Source organism: Paramormyrops kingsleyae, chromosome 25 (assembly GCF_048594095.1).
Source record: "Paramormyrops kingsleyae isolate MSU_618 chromosome 25, PKINGS_0.4, whole genome shotgun sequence".
NCBI lineage: Eukaryota > Metazoa > Chordata > Actinopteri > Osteoglossiformes > Mormyridae > Paramormyrops > Paramormyrops kingsleyae.
In genome coordinates this window covers 8,662,535-8,684,512 of record NC_132821.1, presented here as the reverse complement: position 1 = coordinate 8,684,512, position 21,978 = coordinate 8,662,535, and the positions used below count along the sequence as shown (strand labels likewise).

The window sequence follows — 21,978 nt, the reverse complement described above, 5'->3', positions numbered from 1 at the left end:
AACGACAAGATCTTAAACTTTATACATTGTCAAAAAAAAAAACAAAATAATTATACTAGAAAAGTGTCACTTTATTTCACATTTAAAGAGTTATTTCACATAAAAACTGCATACAAGAAAATAGTACAGTGCAATCAGGATGTACTTGGGCCAATTGATTAGAAATTAAGAGCTTTAAATTTGATGAATGAATAATCTGCCCAACCTTGCACGGTGGAATAATCTACCCACATCACTTCTGGGAAGAGTAGCAACAATCAAAATGATGATCTTGCCAAAAATTAACTACATGTTCTCAATGGTTCTCAGTCCCTCTCCCCTGAACGATTTCCTCTGCACCTCATAATCGAACAACAGTTCCTCCCCAACATTAATCCTGTTCAGGGCCAAAAGCAAAATAACGTCCTGTCCCCCGACGGCTGGGCTGTACAGTCTTGGCCGGAGGTTGGCCTTCTTATGGGAATGATTAATCAGCCGGCCAAAAGGCTGTATGCCCGGGTGACAGGCACACTCAGACTTATGGCTGTTCCGGAAGAAGAACATGTAGCCAGATTCTTCTTCCTTCGTCGATGAGTGAATCCGCTGGCCCTCAGTGGCTGTGACTACCGGCCCGTGGTAGTCACACACCACCTCACCAGCCTGGAACTGCCGGGTGGCGCAGACTCCCTTCCCCTTCCCCGCAATGTCCATCACCACAAGTCCCTTCCACTTCTGGTTGTGGATGAGCTCCTGGATGTGGCTAGAGTCCACGGCAGTGTCCCCCGAACCCACTGGTCTCCAGTCCTTCAGAACGCTGGCCGCGCTGGGAACGTTACTTTTCCAGCCTTGGTTCCTGATCCAAGCGTCGACCCGGGACTCGGTGGGCTGCCGTCTGCCAAAGTGTGCTGTCAAGAACAAAGTAAATTGTTGTTAGTTAAGAAGCCTATGTAGATAGGACCGTTTCACAGTAAAAAATGTCATTAGTGCTACAAACAATACTCACACAAGACATGCCGTACGCGCATCCTCATCTGGGCCTTCAGCCAGCGATCATAGAGCTGCCGCTGAAACCGGCCTGACGTCTGCGAGCGTGCTGTCTTGTCTGGGATGTCGCCATCCAGGGTCACGGGGTGGGTCCGAAGGAGCTGATCGAACGCTGCCTGGACATCCATCTGTTGGTTGGATGCCAGGGCAGCATCCCGTGCGGCACCACGGGCAGAACAGCTGGGTCCTTCCTCTGCGGAGTCAGCGCTGAGATAAAAATAAAAAAATTTAAATAACCACAAACGTTTAAGGTTAGTGTTCAGTGGTGAGGGCTTTGGTTGTGTGTCTTGATGTTGGTAAGTGTGTTGACAAACAGAAAACATGCCTACCTTGAGTCACCTGCCAGCTTCTTCAGCAGCTTACTGGCCAGCACCACATTCCGCGACTGCTTCATCCGGTAGTGCTCGTCAGCCGTCGCAGTGGAATGAGTGAGGTAATCGGCCACCAAGGACTTCTCTTGGTCCGTCAAGTCCTTGGTGGCCGTCTCAAAGATGCGCCGGGCCGTCTGGTAGGTGACTGGATCCACCTTGTATCTAAAATACAAAAATACATTTATTAATACGTCTCACACAACACGTATGTAGAACATATTATAGGGGGAATTAATCATGATGATCAGCTCACTTTTGGTGCAGCCGGTTGAGGTCATTCGAAGCGTTGAACACCAGCCTGCCTGTGGTGGAGACGAAGAACCGTTTGTCTCCTCCCAGGTCATCCAGTGTCGTCCGGCTCCTCTTGGAGCTCAGGAGCTGTGGCCGTACCTGGGTGAAGTAGATGTCGAACCACTGTTGGCAGAGGAAAACAGATTAAATCGCTGCTCTTGAAATAAACTATGAAATAAATCTTATCAAACTTGATATACTTACCGTCTCCTCCTCAGAGGACAATGCAAACGTGGCCGCTTGCTGCGCCGACGTCTTGTGTTCCTTCACCACAATCACCGTATGGTCGGCCTCGGACGTGCTCCTGGTCATCCACTCCTGGACCTACACAATACAATGATGTCCCACTGATAAATAAGAGTATCTGCAAAAAGGAAAAGTGAAGACAAAAAGAATACAACACTTACGGTCATGTGCTCCACCACGCCTGGTGGCTGGAGATGCTTCAGAATCACCGTGGCCTCCAGGTAGTAGAGGACAAGGCAGCACTCTGCACACTCCAGGGGCATCTCCTCCGGATACACCTTGCCAAGGACTGCCAAGAAGTCTTTCTTGGCAGCCCTCAGCACGGCCCAGCAGTCCTCTGGACTCTTCTCTGGGCTCATCTCCGTGAGAATGACATGACTATGTGGGTGGGAGAAGAAAATTCAATTACTGTCAATCCTAATCAATACAGTACACATTTTAATAAAATGTGCTCACAATGTAAAATGGCTCTGCTTCTCCATGCAGTGCACTCCAGGAGCAGTGAGGGAGATAAAAAAAAAACATTATGAGTGTGTTAAACACAGTAGAGGAGATGTATAATCAAATCATAATATGGAATTTAACGGGTGTTGACAGTTGAACTTACCTCCTTTGCGTCATCTCCTTACTCACCAACTTTGCAGAGCTCTGCTGGAGTGAGCCCAGGTACTCCACGAAGAACATTGCCTCATTCCACAAGGCAATGTTGTCACGCCGGAGGTTGGTGGCCACGGTGTGGTACTTGAGGAATCTGTCAGAGGAAGGACATGTATGTAAGTATCCATATGTACATAAACTTGTACATGCCACCATGACAATAGCGGGAGGACTGAACTTCCTTGAAGAAAACAGATACGACAATACAACACAAACCTACAATATACTGTTAAAAATCTACATGCTACCAACCTCTTCAGGCTCTTCATGTAGTTGACCTGAGTCTGCCTGGAGAGACCAGCCTCAGTCAGCTCCCGAAAGAAGAGCTTCGTCTTCTCCCTCTCCCTCAGAAATTCAAGGGATGGCTCTTCAGGGTTCACAAAAAACATGAACCTGCTGACGTTTTCCACCTGGAAAATAAAATCGGCATTACTTAATGAATATATTGCGTAGATATAAAGCTCCAAAAAATAATAGAGTGAACTTTTATGGGAGACCTCACCGTCTGCTTGAAATTCTCATTCAGGAGATCCTTCTCCAAGTACAGATGGGGCATTTAAAAATGAGCGTTTTTTTCTGCGGCATGACGCAATTCTTCCCGCTGACTGCCGCGGTATTCTGGGAGTCCTCGCCTTGAAATTTACATCCAAGTGTTGTACTTCACAGAATTCCCACCAGGTGGCACATGGAAGAACTCTTCCAGAGCACATTATACGTATAATCATTCAAAGTCTGCAATGTATAGTATAGTCTATATGCACATGCAACTTAGTGATTGTGTTAAAACAGCTACAATAAATTCTGAACAAATAGACACAGTTCTTTATATATATATATATATATATATATATATATATATATATTATACAAACATATATATATATGTGTATTTATATTATATTGTATTATATTATTGTATTATTTTATAATAATATGTATAAAAACTGTCTATTTGTTCTGAATTCTACACAACAAGTTTCTTCTTTGGGTTCTGCCAAAGTCGCGTGCATTTTCGGAAGCGGAGCCGCGCGCGAAGTCACGGGTAATTTTTTTTATCTATCTAGCTAGCTAGCTAGCTAGCTAGCTAGTTTCCGAAAATGCACGCGACTTTGGCCGAACCCGAAGAAGAAACTTGGTGTAAAATTCCAACTTCACCAGGTGCTTTTCAACACACTGAATGGACATTTTTTATTTGCTTTTCCAAAACTGTTGCCGTAAATCCTAAGTCTGTTTTATGTGACGGACTGATGTGAAATAAATAAAATATCTATATATAATAATAATATTGTTGTTGTTGTTGTAACAGTGTTTTTAAAAATACACACTACATTAATGTTGACAAACAGCGTTTAATCTCATCTCTTGAGGAAACAGTTGTGTGAGGACAGGTGAATGCAACGAAACTTTACTCAAAAGGGAAACTGATTAATGCAATATATTTATATATTAATGCTATATATACTAACACTATGAGTAAAAATGAATTAAAACGTGAGTAAAAATAGTAGGCATTTTTGTGTATAAATGAATGTATTAATAAAAATGCCTCCTTGGCATATGACTTAATCTTTATAATGCATGAGTATAATAACAATATTAAAAATTCAATATTGTTAACTTTATTTTGGAAATCTCACAACTAGTGTTGACTTTATTATCTAAATATTACTGTTAAATCATGCATTATAATGACTTTAAACGACTAAAACGACTTTAATGACTAAACAACTTTAATGACTAAAACGTTTTTGCCCTAACTCTCCTTCCTAATATGCATATGTATGGCATGGTAACTATTTCACAGTCGTTCGAGCTGGTGATCCAGGTTTTCTTTTTCGTAAATGCAGTGAATACCAAGACATTCACACTATCTTTAGGAGGGGAGGTCCTAAGATATAAAATGCTGTATCAAACTAGCCAAACTACAGTGTATGCATTTGCAGTTCGCGTGAAATTGGTATTACACATTGGTTGCTGAATTTAATCTCACAACAGACATGGAGGCAAAGACATTCTATAAGAAAGTCACAGTTTGCGCTAGCAAAAAGCAAGAGGTAAGAATGCATTTTTATTTACACCATTTCTTATTAAGTTTGTGTTGTCCTTCTGTTTTAACCTCAAAATCACTCTACAGAAATCTGGAAAGGAGAACAAGCCATGCCCAGGCAGGAAAGCAACAGCGGCAACTCGGCTTGTAAAAAAGAAATCGGTATGTACAGTAATTGTTTTTTATTATAACAGTGATAAATACTCATGTACTGTACATGTCCGTGTTGTAATAAAGGTATTAAATTACTCTTAAAATTGGTTTCTTCAGGCTGCACTGATTAAAAACCAGTGTCCCAGCGCAGCGAAAGTTTCGAAGCAGGAGTTAACGACTTTGACAAGAAAGCTTCTGAATTTGGAGGCAAGGGTTGGCTGGTTGGAGGAGCGTTTGAAAGAAAAAGCACACCAGTCTCGGCCGCTGACAACAGATAGGGGCACCTCCACAGACGGCTTTCCCGCGTTGATGTCGACTCTTTTGGAGACTCCCACTCCAGAGTCTGATGAAAATGAACCATTTCCTCATTATTCTGCATTAGAAGAGAAAACAACCTCAGCCAGCGGACACTTGGACGATGCAGATGTACCTGTAGGCCTAAGTCTAGATTTTCCATCAGCGGCCTATACACCCCTCGTTGACCGCACTGTCAGACAGCAAACTCCATCGGAACACATTTCGTCAATGGACTGCACACCAGTTCGAGAAAATTTGGGATTTTCTTTGGTGTCCAACGCAACGTCCTTTTGTTTGAGACTGCCTGAAACACCACCAAACGCCTCACATTATCATGTTCGTCGGTCTCTCATACAGGGAGTAATCCAACCTGATATAACTTTAAATCACGTTCCTCTGGAGACAGAGCAACGAATGTATCTGGATTCAACAGGACCAGATGGCAAACCAAGAGCAGATCGTTTTGCTGTTCATCTGTTTAAACGGTTAATTCCTCTTCGCGTCTATCAGGACTGGGTAGGATTGGTGAATTTCGATGGTTCCAGGGGAAAAAACGCTTTGCCCCACAATGTGCGTCAAGCAATTTCTGATGCTGTTGCAAAGAAATTTCACGCCACAGCCCAGGACTGGAAGCAAATAAAAGATAGAATTAACGAAATACTCAGAAAGAAACAATTAAGTTTTCCTCTGTTTTAAGGTGTCGTGTAACAAGCACTGTTTGAACACTGTTTATTTACTGTTTATTTTTCCTACAAATAAATACTTGCTTTAAATTCTATACTGTCTTGTGATTATGTGAACAAACCGACAGGACATACAGGGGATACACAATTCCTATCAAAAAACAGATGATAACAATGTTTAAACATTATAATTGATATTTAACTAGTTTTTCCAGAAAAAGTCAAACAAAATAAAAGTAGACAAAGTAGCAACACTATGAGTGAAAATTAGTAAACTCGGGTAAAAAATTTTAACTACAGAAGGAGTATTTTAATCTAAAACAAATAAACTAAACTATAGTTTGCAACTATTTAAAGTATGTAAAACCTACTTTGTGGGTGTAGCACTTTTTACAGTGTCTGTACTAAGCTCTACAGTATGTTCGTACTGTAGCACTTGTTAATATATCACATATATTTAAAATATCGCCAACCCATTGTCATATGATTCACGCCCCCAATGACATCATGAAATCTTAAGGATAAATGCATTGCATCCACATGCACTATAACAGCATTTTAAAATGACAAAGATCAGCAAGATTCATTCCCAAGACATCAGGACAAAGATCTGCAGGATGTTCCACTCGAGAGATACATCGCCATCTGAATTCTATTGGTGTTCACGCAGCCCTCTGCACAATCAGAAGACATTACAAAGAAAAGACAGCACGCAAACGTAATCCTCGCAAAATTACTCCGTAAGTTATTTACCTATAGTTATTTACGCTATCACAAATGATACAACAGTATTTTTGTAGTTTTTTGTCTAACGTGTCAAGTATTTAATATCTTTCTCTTGTTTTTAGGGACATTGTCACAGCCATAGAGAACATCACTGATCAAAACGATGAAATGGCTGCAAGATTGGTGAAAAAGCAACTATTGCGTGACTTTGGTGTGGACATTAGCGTGCGATCCATACGCAGTGTCAGACAAAAACTTGGATGGAGGTATGGGAAAACTCAACATTGTCCCATGATCCGAGACAAAAATAAAGAGCTTCGTCTTCAACAAGCTCAAAAATGGATCGAAGAGAAAGAGTTGTTTGATGACGTCATTTTCACAGATGAAACAACGGTGGCTTTGGATCGTTTTGCCACGATGGCGTTTTGTAAAAGAGGAAGACGTGTGTTCAAACCAAAACCAAAGCATCCTTTGAAAGTTCATGTTTGGGGGGCAATATCCAGACTTGGGCCAGGACCGATTGCAATATTTGAAGGGATAATGGATCGGTCTTTCTTTGAGGAAGTTATCATAAAGAAGAAAGAAACCGCCGCCCCATACATCAGGGAAACATTTGGAGTTCACCACCGTTTTTTCCAGGACAATGACCCGAAGCACACTGCTGCAAGAAAAGCCATTGCCGCAGAGGGCATTAACTGGGTCAAGACTCCAGCTGAATCCCCTGATATGAATCCCATTGAGATGGTATGGCATGCAATGAAAGACTATATTAGAAAAACAGCAAAACCAACTACAAAAGACCGATTTAATTGCTGCCATAGAAAAGTTCTGGTTTGAAGAACTAAAAGATACTACATGCAACAACTACATAAATAGACTGTTTAAAGTTCTTCCAGTCGTAGTTACGAATCAGGGTGGACATACCGGAATGTAGTAGATGTACAAAACACAAATTAAACTGTAATCCATCTTAATCTGTATTTCTGCCTATGTAACCACTAGGGGTGTGCAAAGCAGCCGGTATTTGTATCTGTATTTGTATTTGTTGAGGGGGGAAAAGTATTTGTATTTGTATTCGAGTAAAATTCAAAATAGGCGTAAAAATCCAGTTTTTTTGCATTGCACTTCTAATTTACGTTATAGTGTAAGTATTCTTTAATTATAATTATGGATATGCAGTAGACAGAGTAACTTAAACGTACCATATAACTCCTACAAGTGCATACAATTCGAGACAACTAGCCTACACAAGCATTGTTTTAACCTTTTTAACCAAATGTTAGCGTTACTCTGTCAACAGCCTATTGCCTAAATTACCGAGCTAACAGAGCTACGTAAACAGAGCGAATATGAGAGCACCTGACTGCAGACGTCAATAATGCAGCGTAATGGAATAATCTCCCGATCAAACTCCACTTCCCGAAAGTTATAAACTGCCTCCGGAACCCAGTTAAGGTACAAAAATCTATCCAACAAAAATAGTGATACAGTTAAGTCTTTTTTTCGCTCAGCCGAGCCTTCTCTGTTGCTGTGTGGAGCAGCCTGTATCAGTCACCTCTTTTACTCCCCCCCCCCCCCCCCCCCCGACTCCTGAACTCACTCACTCATCCGGGCATGCACTGCGGTCTCAAGAGGAAACGCAGCTTTTTAATATAAAGTTTTTCTTGTTCCCGAATACAAATATTTTTTAAAGTATTTGTTTGAAATAAGTATTCGTAAAAAACACATTATTTGTGCCTTTCCGAATACCGTATTCGGGTTCGGCTCCACCCCTAGTAACCACTCAATAAAAACCTTACAGTAATGAAAACGAGGTCTGATTGTATTAAATAGAAATATAAGTTAAAAAAGCATCTTCAGCTTGCTCTTTTAGTTGGAAAATAGCATATTAAACTGATTAAACTAACTAATGACAAGATTGTGAAAATGGTGGAGAGTTATCACAGATCGTCTGAGCACCGGTCGAACCGGTTTTTACATGTAAATTACATTTCGCACCTCATTGGGGGAAGAGATGACGAGAAGAGATTCAGTCAAGAGCATACAGTACTAAAACTTCCCCCAATTTAATCCACTAACAAACATCATGCAATCTACAGTATATTGAAGCTGTACAATCAATGTACAATATTAAATCAGATGAAAACAGATCAGTGTATCAAAACTATTATAGTACGAGGCGGCGACTAGTTTGCAAGTCACTTTGGATGAAAAACATTTTTCGGTCAGGAAAGCATGGCAGCGGGCTTGATCTCGGACACTTCGTTCCACCTCGGGGGTGGGGATGGGGTGGATTCAGCGAAATAATTTGTTGACGGCGGAGGGTATTTTGAGCGCAAAAATGAACACGTTTTATTTTGAACTTACAATATCAGTCTAAAAATATATCACCATAGGAGCACGGCTCCGGAGCCGCAGCAGAGGCATGAAAGAGCCGCATGCGGCTCCGGAGCCGTAGGTTGGCGACCCCCGATCTAGGCTACTGTATATATATATAAATGTATGCATATATATTAAAAGAAAGATTGACACAAACATAAAATCCAACCTAGTGTTTTTTTTTCAATCTAAGGTGTATGAAGTCTGCTGTCCCGCACGCACCCGACTTTGCAACCAATCTGAAGCGCTGCTATCTTAATGTTATGACTTTTAATAGCTTTTGTTTTTTGTCACATTTTCACAATAAAACCTCACAATACAAAGTTATGATATTGAAAATATAACAGTAAATATGATTTCCACACGTTTACTTTATTTGTTTGTTTTAATCTGTGCCTGAGAACTGCCACCTGAAACATGACTGCCACCTACTGGTCTCGTGTTTTCTGCGACATCGCGTCTCTTGAAATCTCGCGCACTGCCGCGAGTCGCCGTGAGATTCCGGTCCCTCTGACGCGCATTTTTTATTGCCCCATCTGTATGCGGCGAAGCCCTTCAGGAGGGGATGGTCCAGAGAATGTTTCCGGTACAGTCCCTTCTCCTGCATCATGTGCCTGGAGGTCTGTGGCCACTGCACCTCCCGGGTACTGCCATGTGGAAAACATATTTCGTCTTAAAATTGCACCTTCAATTGGCTCACAAGCAAAAGCAAAAGGTATCAATGAAGCTGCAAATCCGAGACACTCATACTCACGCTTGAAAGATCTCGCCGTTGCTGACACTCACTGCGTCCTCCGACTGCTCAGTCGCCGAGCTCTCCGGTCGCTGCACGGTTGTACCAGCCACCACAGGAACACTGCTGGTCTGCGCCGCTACTGCTGGGGAGGGGGTGTCAAGCACCACCATGTGGTGACGCTCCAGCTCCTGGATCATCCTTTCAGATAAATAAGTAAATAAAAAACTCTTAGTAAATGTCATACTGAAGAAACGACGCGAGATGTGTAAAAAAGACTGAAGAGTTTTCCCACCAACCTGCTCATAGGATTAGCATCATCCATAATGTCTCGCAGGTGCCTGTAGCTGAATACCCTGCCCCACTGCAGAACTTCAAGCGCATCCTGCTTTGCCTTCTCCACTACTTCTTGGATGGCTTCTTTCGAAGATCTCTTCATGCACACCCTAGTCAGATGCACTGAGAGGCTTGCCTGTGTCTTCTTGCACACGGGGCAGAGCAGAAAATGCCTGTTGGAAGTACTGCGGATAAAAAAAAAAACAACAGTTTTATGTAACAGTCAAGGAAGTGTTACTTAAGATTAGATTTAATTCATGATTTTCAGGACCCATTCCAGTCATCATCATCAACATTGTTCATTCCTCAGTGGTTTGGATAAATAACATTTGCATATCTATTGTCATCCTGATGGGTCCCAGACTGAGAAAAGTAATTAGTAAACTACATGATCACAACTACTGAAACATGTTTACTAATTAGTTACATTTATATCAAGAAATATAAGCCCTTTGTGAACACTGCAAATAAAAAAAAAATGGTATTCTACACTTTAATACTCCTTACTACTAATTTAAAGATAATTAGTATAAAATACATTTTATTTGTATTGCACTTTATATTTCAGCAATCTCAAAAGTGCTACAGAGCAAAAAATAAAGAGATAAAACAGGAGAATCGATAAAGTACCTTAACAAAATGTCTTTCGAAAAAGATGAGTTTTTAGTAATTAAAAAAAGTTGCTTCGAAATATTGTTTTACTTTTGTAGTGGATGCAATTTAAGTTTTAACAATAGTAGTCAGTTTAAGAGACTTAAGCACAGTGTCAGTAAACTGCATACAAGGATGAACAAGTTATCCACAGTCTCTACACATTCAAATGCAATAATAAATTGATCACAACTTACGCCTTGGAAGCCATTCTTGACGAGTTGTTCGACAAAAGATGAAACCTTGAGCAGAATCTGGAGCTCCTGTCTCGCTGGAAGCAGAGGTAGAGTAACTGTACATGCGGAGGTCTCCTCTTAATATACCATTCTGACCGCGTCCCCTCCCCCTCGTAGCCCCGCCCACCCCAGCCCCAGTGTCATTCTGAGGGACACTTTGAAAGACAATTTGAAAAAATGTAACTTTTAAAAAGGATAAGAACTGAATTTATATTTCTAAATAAAGTGATAAATCGATAGTGCAGTTCTAAAACTTCTGCACCAATTCGCCACCACACCACAAATATATAGTGTATACTATAATATAATTTACCCAAACAGATCCCTTATGTTGCTTGCTCATATACATTTGATTTGTGTCTGCGTTTGCCATTTCAAAACCATGTTATGACTCTTGGCTGACTTTAATATAAGCTATTGGAGCTGTAATTATTTCCGTTTTACAATACCTTGATTAATGTGGAAGATTGTAATTTAACATACATAGGATGATAATAAAGAATGTTTGCTTTCTTATGCGTCGGTCACGCTAAGCAACCGCAACGCCCCGCATACCATCGGAAAGCTACAGCGATTCTGAGCAATTGTAGCGGAGAAATTTCGCCCCGCCTTGGTAGGGAAAAACTGGCGGTTATTCTACCCAGGGAGACTAAGTAATGAGAGGATCTGAGTCCCTCACCCCGAGTTCTTTTAGTCCCAGTATTTGCGTGTGCAAATATGTTTTACCCGTCCTGCTGCGGGAGGGTGTTGGAAGGCAGGTTCAGGGGACAAAAATGGACACGGTGGCACCCTGAAGTATATACGTTTTCGGCCGGGTACCGATATAATCTGCCGACAACCCTGCACTCCCAAAACCTAGCACGTCGGGTGCGACGCCCCTACCCCCGGGTAGTTACACAATGTTTGAACGCATAAACCACCCTAAACACAAACGAGTGATTTATTGTAAACGGAAATGTCGCTTCTCTTTCCGCTGTCCTCCAACCTTAAACAGCAAGCTATAAAACGGACGGCATGAAAGAAAATACTTCAGGCCACAGAGCTGAATTAGGCCCCGATGACGCAGAGGAAATTGAATAATTCAAACATCCCCTTTTTTAGCAATTCACCAATTTGTCCCGTAGTCATCAATAACAGAAAAAGACAGATTTAACTCAAAACGGGAAAAAAAGAAAGAAAACATCTCAGGGTTACACAGCAAAGCATAGCACAATACCAATCGTCATTCACCTATTCAAAATACAGTGCGTAAATGACATTAAACAAACACTTCGACTGCGCTTAATTACATCCAACACACACTTATGCATACAATTGTCCAGATCTGCAACTTTGCCGAGACCTTCACCCGATTGAGGAGAGTGAAGAAAAGGAGCAGGTTTACCAGTCAACGACGGAATGGGTCGAGATGAGTTGTAGGGGGAGGCCTCTGTATGGCAGGGTCACTCACTCGCGCTGCATCCGAGGTCGAAATCGCCCGCGTATACGCCCGTGTAACACAGCTCCGGGGCCCTGGATCTCAAAACCGGCGCGCGCTGCCTCCACTTCAGCACCGCTAATCCGGGTGCCCTCCTCCACGATATTCCCCAGCTCCTTCAGTTCCACCGGATGCCAGGACACGACTTAGACTCCCGAAGATGCCACTCGTCATACCCGCTGTCGTCGACACCACTCAAACAGCCCCTCCGCGTCTCTGTCTTCCGCTGCAGACCGAGATCGCGTCCGGCGTATGCACACCAGGCTGCCCGCCACGCTCTCCGCTTGGGATGGCGCAGCCCCAATAATCCCCAACTCCAACACAAAGGAAAAAAAAACAACAGACTTTCGTCCTGCCAAAACGAAGCCGGGCTCCAACTATACTAGCCGCGATTCCTTGGAGAAAAAGAAAAAAAAAAAACTTCACGCGACTCTGCTTCCACTTCGCCCAACCGACCTTTTTTTACCGCTCCCCTCACTACCAGAGACCCGCCCAGCAACGCTACTCATTGGATAGGCTAAGGCATGACCGCATGATCCACCGAGCCCAGAGACTAGCAGGAAAACTTTAAAATAAAAACCACGGATCTTTATATCCGCTACACAATATTGGCGGTATGATCCAATTTCGATTTCGCCATATTTACCCTGAAATTTCTGCACGAATTCGCCACCACACCACATATATATAGTATACTATAATATAATTTACCCAAACAACAGATCCCTTATGTTGCTTGCTCATATACATTTAATTTCTGTCTGTCTTTGCCATTTCAAAACCATGTTGTGACTCTTGGGTGACTTTAATATAAGCTATTGGAGCTGTAATAATTTACGTTTTACACTCTCTTGATTAATGTGGAAGATCGTAATTTAAAATACATAGGATGATAATAAAGAATGTTTGCTTTCTTATTTGTCGGTCACGGTAAGCAACCGCAACGCCCCGCATACCCATCGGACAGCTACAGCGATTCTGAGCAATATTGGCAGTATGATCCAATTTCGATTTCGCCGTTTTTACCCTGAAATTTCTGCCTGAAAGCACTCGCTCACTAACTGGAGCGAGCCAGCCTTAAAGGGCCCAGATCGCATTACTGATGGTACCACATATTGTTAGATAATCCGTACTGTTGTGACACAGACATGACATACAGTGACTACTAATATTAGCAGGATAGGCTCAATGTATAATGTTCCGAATATTTTGGTATATTGCTCGGCATTACTGGTTCTTTAATACATTTATTTTAGTCACTCTGTTTGTTTACGTGATCTCAGCCTAATTGTTACGTTGGCAGATTGTTGGGGGATGGGTAGCCCTGCATGTGCATCGCAGAGAAGTGCAAAACAGCAATCAAGGAAACAATAGCCCTAGGCTGGCAAGCCCAATCCAGGTATTTGTCCCCTCATGTCAGAAGCTGATGTTAACGTCTTGAGTAACTGACCTGCTTGATTCAAATGCTGATGACTCCCAGGCTGAGGAATTTGTAACTAAATAGTTGGATTAAAAATATTTGCATCATTGTAATTTGCTCACAACTACAGCTAACTTGCCTGTGTGGCCCTGTTCCCTGTCCCTTGTTTTCTTCTGCTTATCACTTACTTTTAGTTGAATTTCCAATTGTCATCTCCATTGTTTAGTGCTCAATGTCTTTGATAAATAACATCATATATATAATATGTCTAATATAAGTTTAATAACTTTATAATTTAAGTTAGGACAAGCTTAATACTAATTGTATATTGAGGGAATAATTAATAAAATAAAGGGAATGATTCTATAATGCTGTAACTAATCAAAACGAGAACTGACTGGCGCGCCGGCAAGGCAAGGCTACCTATTCGGAACAGATAGGGTGGGCGACAGAGAATATCGGCGGCCCCTACTTATCTTTTAGCCTTCCAGAAGGCCAAGAACAGTACGAGCCGGCTGGAATCACACATGTGGTTGTCACGTACACGGAAGGTACCGAGAAGGGGGGGGATGCCCAAAGGGCTTTAAAAGGGATACAGCTGACACATATGGCAGAGCCTCCTCCTGTACATGCTGAATGTATGTCAGACGGCCGCTCCCTGATTATAATCAGTCAAGACAATAAACCGGTGATTTGCAACTTCTCCCCGTGTCAGCTGTGAATCTCTTCTCATCCACGAAGTCGGTGGAGACGCCGTGCTCCAACAATTTGGGGGCTCATCCGGGATCCCCAGGAGATTCGCAGGATTCGGCTAAGGGGTGACGCGGCCTACTTGGACACAGAGAACTGCGAGGCGCCGACTAGAAGAGGTATGCAGAGCCTGTTATATCAAAATCTGCACATTGGATATGTCAAATTGAGCAATTTGAAGTGTCCAGGGGCCCGTCGGTAAATTAAGACGGAGGAGAGGTTGCACGCACTGTGTTTATATAATATATTGGGTATGTCTATGTATTGTGTATGCATTGTGTCCAGGTATCATGCGCAGAGAAATAGAACCTTAAGGAGCGGAGGGCACGGGACCCCCGCAGGGAAATAGAATTTTAAGGAGCAGGCAGGGAAATAGGACCTTAGGGAGCGGAGGGTACGAGACCCCCGCATTGTCTTTGGTGTGGCAACCCCACTATTTGCTGACGAGCGGTAGAATAACTGGGTCAGAATCCCGAGGAATTCAAGACCCCCGAATGCTAGATTGGCCAGAGGGAATAAGGTCCCCCTCTCTAAAACAGGTTGGAGTCTCGAGATGAGGAGTCTCAAAGCTATTTGTGTGTTGTTGTGCTGAGTTGTGGGTGAGCAGGGTTGTGGGTTCTTCCTGTTCAGGGTGCTCGCCGCTCGCTCTCTGTTGGTCGAGCTGCCCGTGGCTCTGCTGTCACTGCTTGCGGTCTTACAGTTTGTCAGACCCGAAGGGGAGTTCTCAGCAATTGGATGCCCAAAAGCGTGCCAGCCCGGCCACACCTGCTGACTCAGTACGGGCAGGGCCGACGGGTACCTCAGGCGTTCATTACAACTGCTGAGCAGGACCTCGCCTAGGTTGAGTTCTAAGAACACCCCTAGCTTGGACTCTCGGGAGGGTGGGTGACGCCTGAAGGCTATTTTGCTGGCCTTGGTCGAGTCAGAACACCGGTAGTGCGGCCGATAAGCTGACTCCCACCTGGGTTGTCTCAGTTGTGCGTACAGAACACCCCCTTCCAAGTTGACATTGCTGGGGATCGGGGGGGTTTCGGCTGGGAGCGGGCCTGTTTGACTGGGATTGGGCTTGTGTGACGTGCCCTGTTCATGGGGGACACAACAGTGAGCTGCTCTGAATATAGTCTTATTATTTTAGAAGTTGTTGATTTATGTATTGGTGGTGTTTGTTGGTAGGACATTCGACTAGGATAAGGAGGTGTACTAAGTGTGGGTGGCTGAACCCACATCCGGAGGCAGAAGGGCTGTTAGACAAGGGATCAAAACAGTCAGGACTGATTAAAGATGGACCGCGAGTTTGATCGGGAGCTAGATGATGGGGGATGGGCGCCCCCGGAAAATACAGTGTGGAAGCCACTAGTAAAGCAGATCCAGGTGGTGAAGGAAGCTATAGAAGGGGCAAGTGGTGAAGGAGATAAAGAGAAGGAGGTAGCTGATGCCGGGGAGCGTATGTGTGGGGCGGTTTGAAGCGCCGGGTGTCGAGTAGAGGATAAGCGCTCACTGGGAGAATTACTGTGGAAAAAGGAGAGAGAGCATGCTAGCCAAAGGGACGAAGCAGCAAGGCAGAGGGCGACAGCCAGTATAGTGCAGAAAGGGAAGTGGAAAAAAGAGGAAGAGAGGCATGAGAAGGAAAGGAGAGTGTGGGTGAGATTAGCCATATTTTGGCAAGGGACAGACCACCTCCATAGTGAGGAAAAAGGGGAGGCTAAGTCACTCCCTCCCGTAAAAGAAAAACAAGTAAAACATGGGGATCGTCCCTCAGTGTATAAGGGTAGGGAGGCGCTCTCAACAGCGCCCCCGGCCCATATGTGCCCCATGATCAATGTGACAGGAGGAACCCTCCACATTCGAACACAGGATACTCAGGAAGTCTCAGACTGTGTCCGGTCTGGGAAGGCAGAGGAGGAGTCAGACAGGGACTCAGACATAGGATCTGAGTGCTCTAGTCAAGTGAAAAGAGACAGGTCAGATGTCCGTGAAAATACAAGGGCACAAGAGCAGCCGCACAAGCCGGCGGCTGAGGAAGGAATAGCTGAGACTATAGCGGGCCTCTTGCGTGCCAGGGTGTTAGAGCCCTCCACGTCTCAGTGGAACACCCCCATCCTCCCAGTGGCAAAACCCGGCACAGGCAAATATCGGATGGCCCACGACTTACGCGCCATAAACAACCTCCTGCTGACCCCTACTGTTCCAGTCCCAAACCCATATGTTGCCCTAACTAATCTGACCCCGCAACAAAAATGGTTCACATGCATTGATCTAGCAAATGCTTTTTTCTGTTTGCCCCTAGCAGAGGAGTGTAGGGACATATTCTCATTCACTTACAGGGGCTGCCAGCTGCGGTACACCCGCCTGCCTCAAGGGTTCGCCCTTTCTCCAGGTATCTTTAACCAGGTCCTGAAGCAGGCTTTGCAGGGGTGTCCTCTCCCGGACGGTGTCACCCTCGTCCAATACGTGGACGATCTTTTGATCGCGGCCCCAACAGCGGAGGCGGCCCTACAGGCCACCCAGTCAGTGCTGCGCCTTCTGTCAGAAAAAGGCTTTAAGGTCAGTAAGGACAAATTGCAGATTGCTAGGACAGCAGTGACCTTCCTAGGACGAGTGTTGTCGGGGGCAGGAACAGGCCTCTCCCCAGCTCATCGGCCGGCTATCTTGCATTACCCAAAGCCCATCACAGTAAAAGACATGCTATCTTTCCTAGGGCTCACAGGTTACAGTCGCACCTACATTCCAGATTACACGGGACTTACACAGCCCCTGAGGGCGCTTGTCCGAGAACACGGCCTACGTAACCTCAGGGCGCCCCTTAACTGGGACCAAGCATCTGAGGAGGCATTTATCACCTTAAAGCAGAGGCTAGCACAGGCCGCGGACCTAGCCCTCCCAGATTACTCTCTCCCGTTTCACTTGGATGTGTCGGAAACAGGAGAGGTCGTCAACGACATCCTGTTTCAGAAAAAAGGGGGAGAGAGGAGAGTGCTGATGTACGTCAGCATAAAACTCGATACTACATCCGCTGCACATTCTGACCTCGCACAGTGTGGTGGCTTATGTGAATTCACAGACGTTTACCATGACGTCACTCAGGCAACAGAGACTTAGTAAAATACTAGAGGCACCTAATCTGAATTTTTCTCACGAAGGGATCAACATGGCAGACCACATGAGCGGGGGAGAACCACACCAGTGTGGGTACTGAGTTCAGAAGGAGGAGAAAGTCAGACCAGATTTAGGGGCAGAAAAAATAGAGAAAACAGACGATTGGTTTACAGATGGGTGTTGTTTTAGAACAGACACAGGAGGGTTGCAGGCAGGGTATGCAGTGGTGGCCAGACAAGGCCAGGATTATGTAACCTTGAAAGCAGACAGGCTGGGGGGAGCCCAGTCAGCCCAGAGAGCCGAGGTGATAGCGGTTATCGAGGCCCTGAAATTAGCAGAAGGGAAAGAAGTTACCATAGACTCAGACTCAGCATATGCTGTAGGCGCAGTGCATGTGGAACTCAGCCAATGGCTGAGGGCAGGATTCTTGACCGCGGGAAACAAGCCAATAAAACACGAAGCAGAAATGAGGGAATTGGCAAAGGCCTTGATGCTTCCCAAAAAAGTGGCAGTGGTCAAGTGCAAGGGACATGAAGGGTCAGGAACAATGGTAGCGAAAGGAAATCAGGCCGCAGATGAGGAAGCAGAGAGGGTCGCAGGGTACGTGGTGTCCAAACAGATGATCACGGTAGAGGAGGAAGTTCACCAGAATTACCGACTGACCCTAGAGAAAGTTAAGCACGAACAGGACAAGGCCTCCCCAGAGGAGAAAACGATGTGGAGAGAGAAAGGGGGGCACAAGATGGAGGGGCTATGGCAGAGTAAGGAAGGGAAGCCAGCCCTTCCCCCAGGCCTTCGCCAGACAATCTTGGCAGAAGCCCACGGGGTGGGTCATGCAGGGGTGAGACAAATGTTAGAGAATCTGACGAGCTGGTGGCATCCATTTATGAAAGAGATGGTGGGGGGATATGTACGGAGTTGCGCTACCTGTACCTTGTATAACTCGCGACCCACAGTCAAGCCTGAGAAAGGGCAGTTTCCAATGTATACCAGGTCAGGGGAAGAAATCATTATAGATTACACAGACATGGTGATTCCAGTGAGAGGGTTCAGATATGTGTTGATGTGTGTGGACGCATTCTCAGGATGGCCAGAAGCATGGCCCACAAAGAAGGAGGATGGGGTATCCGTGATAAAGTTTCTGATTAATCAGTATATACCACGACACGGGTTTCCAAACAGGATTCGGACAGACAATGGGTCCCACTTTAAGAACGAGGACCTCCGGACGGTAGAGAAAGCGTTGGGATTGAGACATGCGTTTGGAACTGTGTATCATCCGCAGTCCCAGGGAAAAGTGGAGCGAATGAACCAAACAATAAAACAAAAATTGGCAAAAATCTGCGCGCAGACCAAAATTAATTGGGTTGACGCTTTACCACTGGCAATGATGTCAGGTGAGGTCTTCCATAAACAGGGGGACCGGGTTCACCCCCTTTGAGCTCCAGACAGGCAGGCAGTTCCCTGGACCCCAGAAAGGGTTAACCTGGACCCCCGACGAGAAGGGGGAGCAAAATCCTAGGGCATATTATGATTGTTTGCAAGGTCTCGTTGCAGATTTCTCTAAACAAATCCAGGAGGCGAGACCAGAGAACCAGCCAGCCAAACCACACACGGCGGAGTGGGTCCTCCTGAAAGTCATCAAACGGAAGTGGTCAGAGCCCAGGTGGACGGGCCCCTTCCAGGTCACTGAGAGGACGTCACACGCGGTTCGTCTGAAAGGCAAAGGCGACACGTGGTTTCACTGGAGCCAGTGCGCGGCTGCGGAGGACCCAGGGAGAACCACGGCAGAGATCCAGGAGGCCCTTAGGGAAGGAATCCAGGGCGTCAGTTCGGCTGAACTAGACGCAACTCAGGTCTCAACAGAAGGGGCAGAATAATCCCCTGACCTGAGCAACCAGAGCATGGTAGTCCACCCCTGCTCCAACGACCAGAAAGAACAAAAGCACCTCATTCACCGCCAGACAACACTAGGACAAGGATGGAGATCAAGATAAAAAGGGGAATGTTGGGGGAAACAAGTGTGTTGTGTGATGCTTAAAATGCTTAAAGTGTTAATGATTAGTGGTTTGTGAGCCATGCCAGCCATGGACTCCGAAGGGGGGCCACGCCTGTGGCGGGCTGGGAGTGGAATTTCCCTGAAGCTCAGGGTTTTTGCCCTCCTTCCTAGGCTGGATGGACAGGATTGTGTGTGGAACTCTTTGGAGTCCTAAAGGGGGGAGTGTGCGCTATGTTTGGGGAAGTATGCTGTACTTACATTCCCAACAACACAGCACCAGACGGCTCAGTGACCAGGGCACTCAAGGGTCTCCGGACCCTCTCCAAAACAATGCATGCACACTCCGGGATCAGTAACATCTGGGATGCCTGGCTGACCTCAGCGTTCGGACAGTGGAAAGGCTTAATGGGCTCGCTTTTATTATCCTTTGCTACTTTTGCTGCGATTTTAGTTACTTGTGGGTGTTGTTGTATTCCCTGCCTGCGCGCACTGTCAGTTCATCTCATCACTACCGTGATAGAGAAGCGGGATGGCACCTATGCGCGGATGATGCCTCTCCTGCCTGTCGGGCCGGAGAGGGGCAAAGGTCATTTGGACAGCTTTGAACTACGACTCCCCCGCCAATAGGGTGATCTCCTTGCGGAGACCAAAAGGGGGAATGCAAAATTTCATAAATAAGGCAAAATATTACTAATCAGCATAATCAGGGTGATCTCCTTGCGGAGATCAAAAAGGGGAATTGAGGGAATAATTAAAAAATAAAGGGAATGATTCTATAATGCTGTAACTAATCAAAACGAGAAATGACTGGCGCACCGGCAAGGCAAGGCTACCTAATCGGAACAGATAGGGAGGGCGACAGAGAATATAGAAAAAATAACCTTTAAAATACTGATTATGACCCCAGTGGTCTTAATGCAACAAAATATTAGGATCATTACAGGCTGTGCCTGTCCTCCTGTTGCTGCCAGGACTTTTGTTTGATTGATGGCAGTTTCACACCTCTGTGATGCACAGCTACCCATCCCCCAGCACACTGTGAAATCCAGACGTCACACCTTGGGCAGATCTGCAGGTCACATGCTGTTCTTTTTATTTTAGCTTAATCACAAAACCTGTCTGCTCAAGGAAGTGTGCTTTCATTTTATAGAAATTAGCAAAAAAATAAATAAAACATATCAGTATCACAGAGGTCAAAGCAACGCCATCGGAGAAAATAGCAGGCCGAATCTGCAGCGACATTACACAAAAAACATACAATGTACATGGGGAATCAGGGTTCGATTCTGCAGAGGGAGTCTGAGAAACGGCCCCCTCTCATTTGTAAATTTCTTATGTTCTTATGACATTTGTGAACAAACATACATTGGAGACTGATGTGTAAGCATGTTTTCACTCTATTCATTTAATTCTATTTTTTATAAATAAATCAGTCTTTTGTTTCAATATATTTTGTGAATATGTGTCTTTCATATTTGCAGGTCAGTCAGTGTGTGAGATATTTTGTATAGATATGGCAGGCTTTTGTGAAGGTTTCCATGTCACACACAAAGGCTTATTTGAGCTACCAGTCTGAGTAAATGCAAATGTGCCAGGCTTCACAGGTAATTGGTGTGTTTGCACAACAAAAGCATGAGGGCAATGGAGCTAATGGCTCAGCGAGAATCTGCGGCAGGCCTAGTAGTGCTAGAAAATTTAGGCAAATTTGTGCAGGTTTAGTAGTTCTAGCATTAATGACTTTATTTTGGAAGTTTTTTTTTTTTTAACCAGTAATGCCGATAGCCCCATTGGATGAAGAGCAATACACCAAAATTTTAGGAACATTTTAGACTGAGCCTATCCTCCTGCTAATACTAGTAGTCACTGTATGTCAATTTGTCTGTGTCAGAACAGTACGGATTAGAACAATCTGTGGTGCCATCTGTAATGCGATCTGGGCCCTTTAAGGCTGGCTCGCTGCAAATAGTGAGCGAGTGCGAGTGTGCGTTAGAGCAAGACGGGGGCGGGGTGGCAATTTCAGGCAGAAATTTCAGGGTAAAAAGGGGGAAATCGAAATTGGATCATACTGGCAATGTTGCTCAGAATCGCTGTAGCTTTCCGATGGTATGTGGGGCGACACATAAGAAAACAAACATTCATTATTACATTCTATTTACGTTAAATTGCGATCTTCCACATTAATCAAAAGGTAAAACTGACATAATTACAGCTCCGATATCTTATATTAACAACTCCGAGCTATTAGCTAAGTTCTCCCCAAACGAGCTTGATGGGCTGAATGGCCTCCTCTCGTTTGTAAATTTCTTATGTTCTTATTAAAGTCACCCGAGAGTCACAAAATTTTGCCAGTTTTGAAATGGCAAAGACAGACACAAATCAAATTTATATGAGCAGCAACATAAGAGAT

At 44.6% G+C, this 21,978-nt stretch overlaps 1 protein-coding gene across 1 annotated transcript; it reads right to left on the bottom strand.

Moving 5' to 3' along the window:
- Positions 1-50: 50 nt before the first annotated feature.
- Positions 51-10,915, bottom strand: LOC140582723 (uncharacterized). The gene is made up of 12 exons (XM_072707035.1): positions 10,791-10,915; positions 9,906-10,127; positions 9,628-9,807; positions 9,306-9,520; positions 2,841-3,220; positions 2,388-2,682; positions 2,093-2,309; positions 1,890-2,009; positions 1,648-1,808; positions 1,353-1,556; positions 983-1,230; positions 51-884 (listed from the first exon to the last, which is right to left on the bottom strand). Exons 6-12 carry the CDS (start codon positions 2,411-2,413, stop codon positions 286-288), a joined length of 1,575 nt encoding a protein of 524 aa, XP_072563136.1. The 5' UTR covers positions 2,414-2,682; positions 2,841-3,220; positions 9,306-9,520; positions 9,628-9,807; positions 9,906-10,127; positions 10,791-10,915; the 3' UTR covers positions 51-285.
- Positions 10,916-21,978: the final 11,063 nt, after the last annotated feature.

Bases quoted from the DNA above. Each gene is read 5' to 3' on its own strand.
- LOC140582723 (XM_072707035.1), bottom strand. From the start codon at position 2,413: ATGGAGAAGCAGAGCCATTTTACATT. The intron at 1,231-1,352 runs GTAGGCATGTTT...TTTTTATCTCAG, and splicing joins AAGCTGGCAGGTGACTCAAG to CGCTGACTCCGCAGAGGAAG. The intron at 885-982 runs GTGAGTATTGTT...TGTTCTTGACAG, and splicing joins GCGCGTACGGCATGTCTTGT to CACACTTTGGCAGACGGCAG.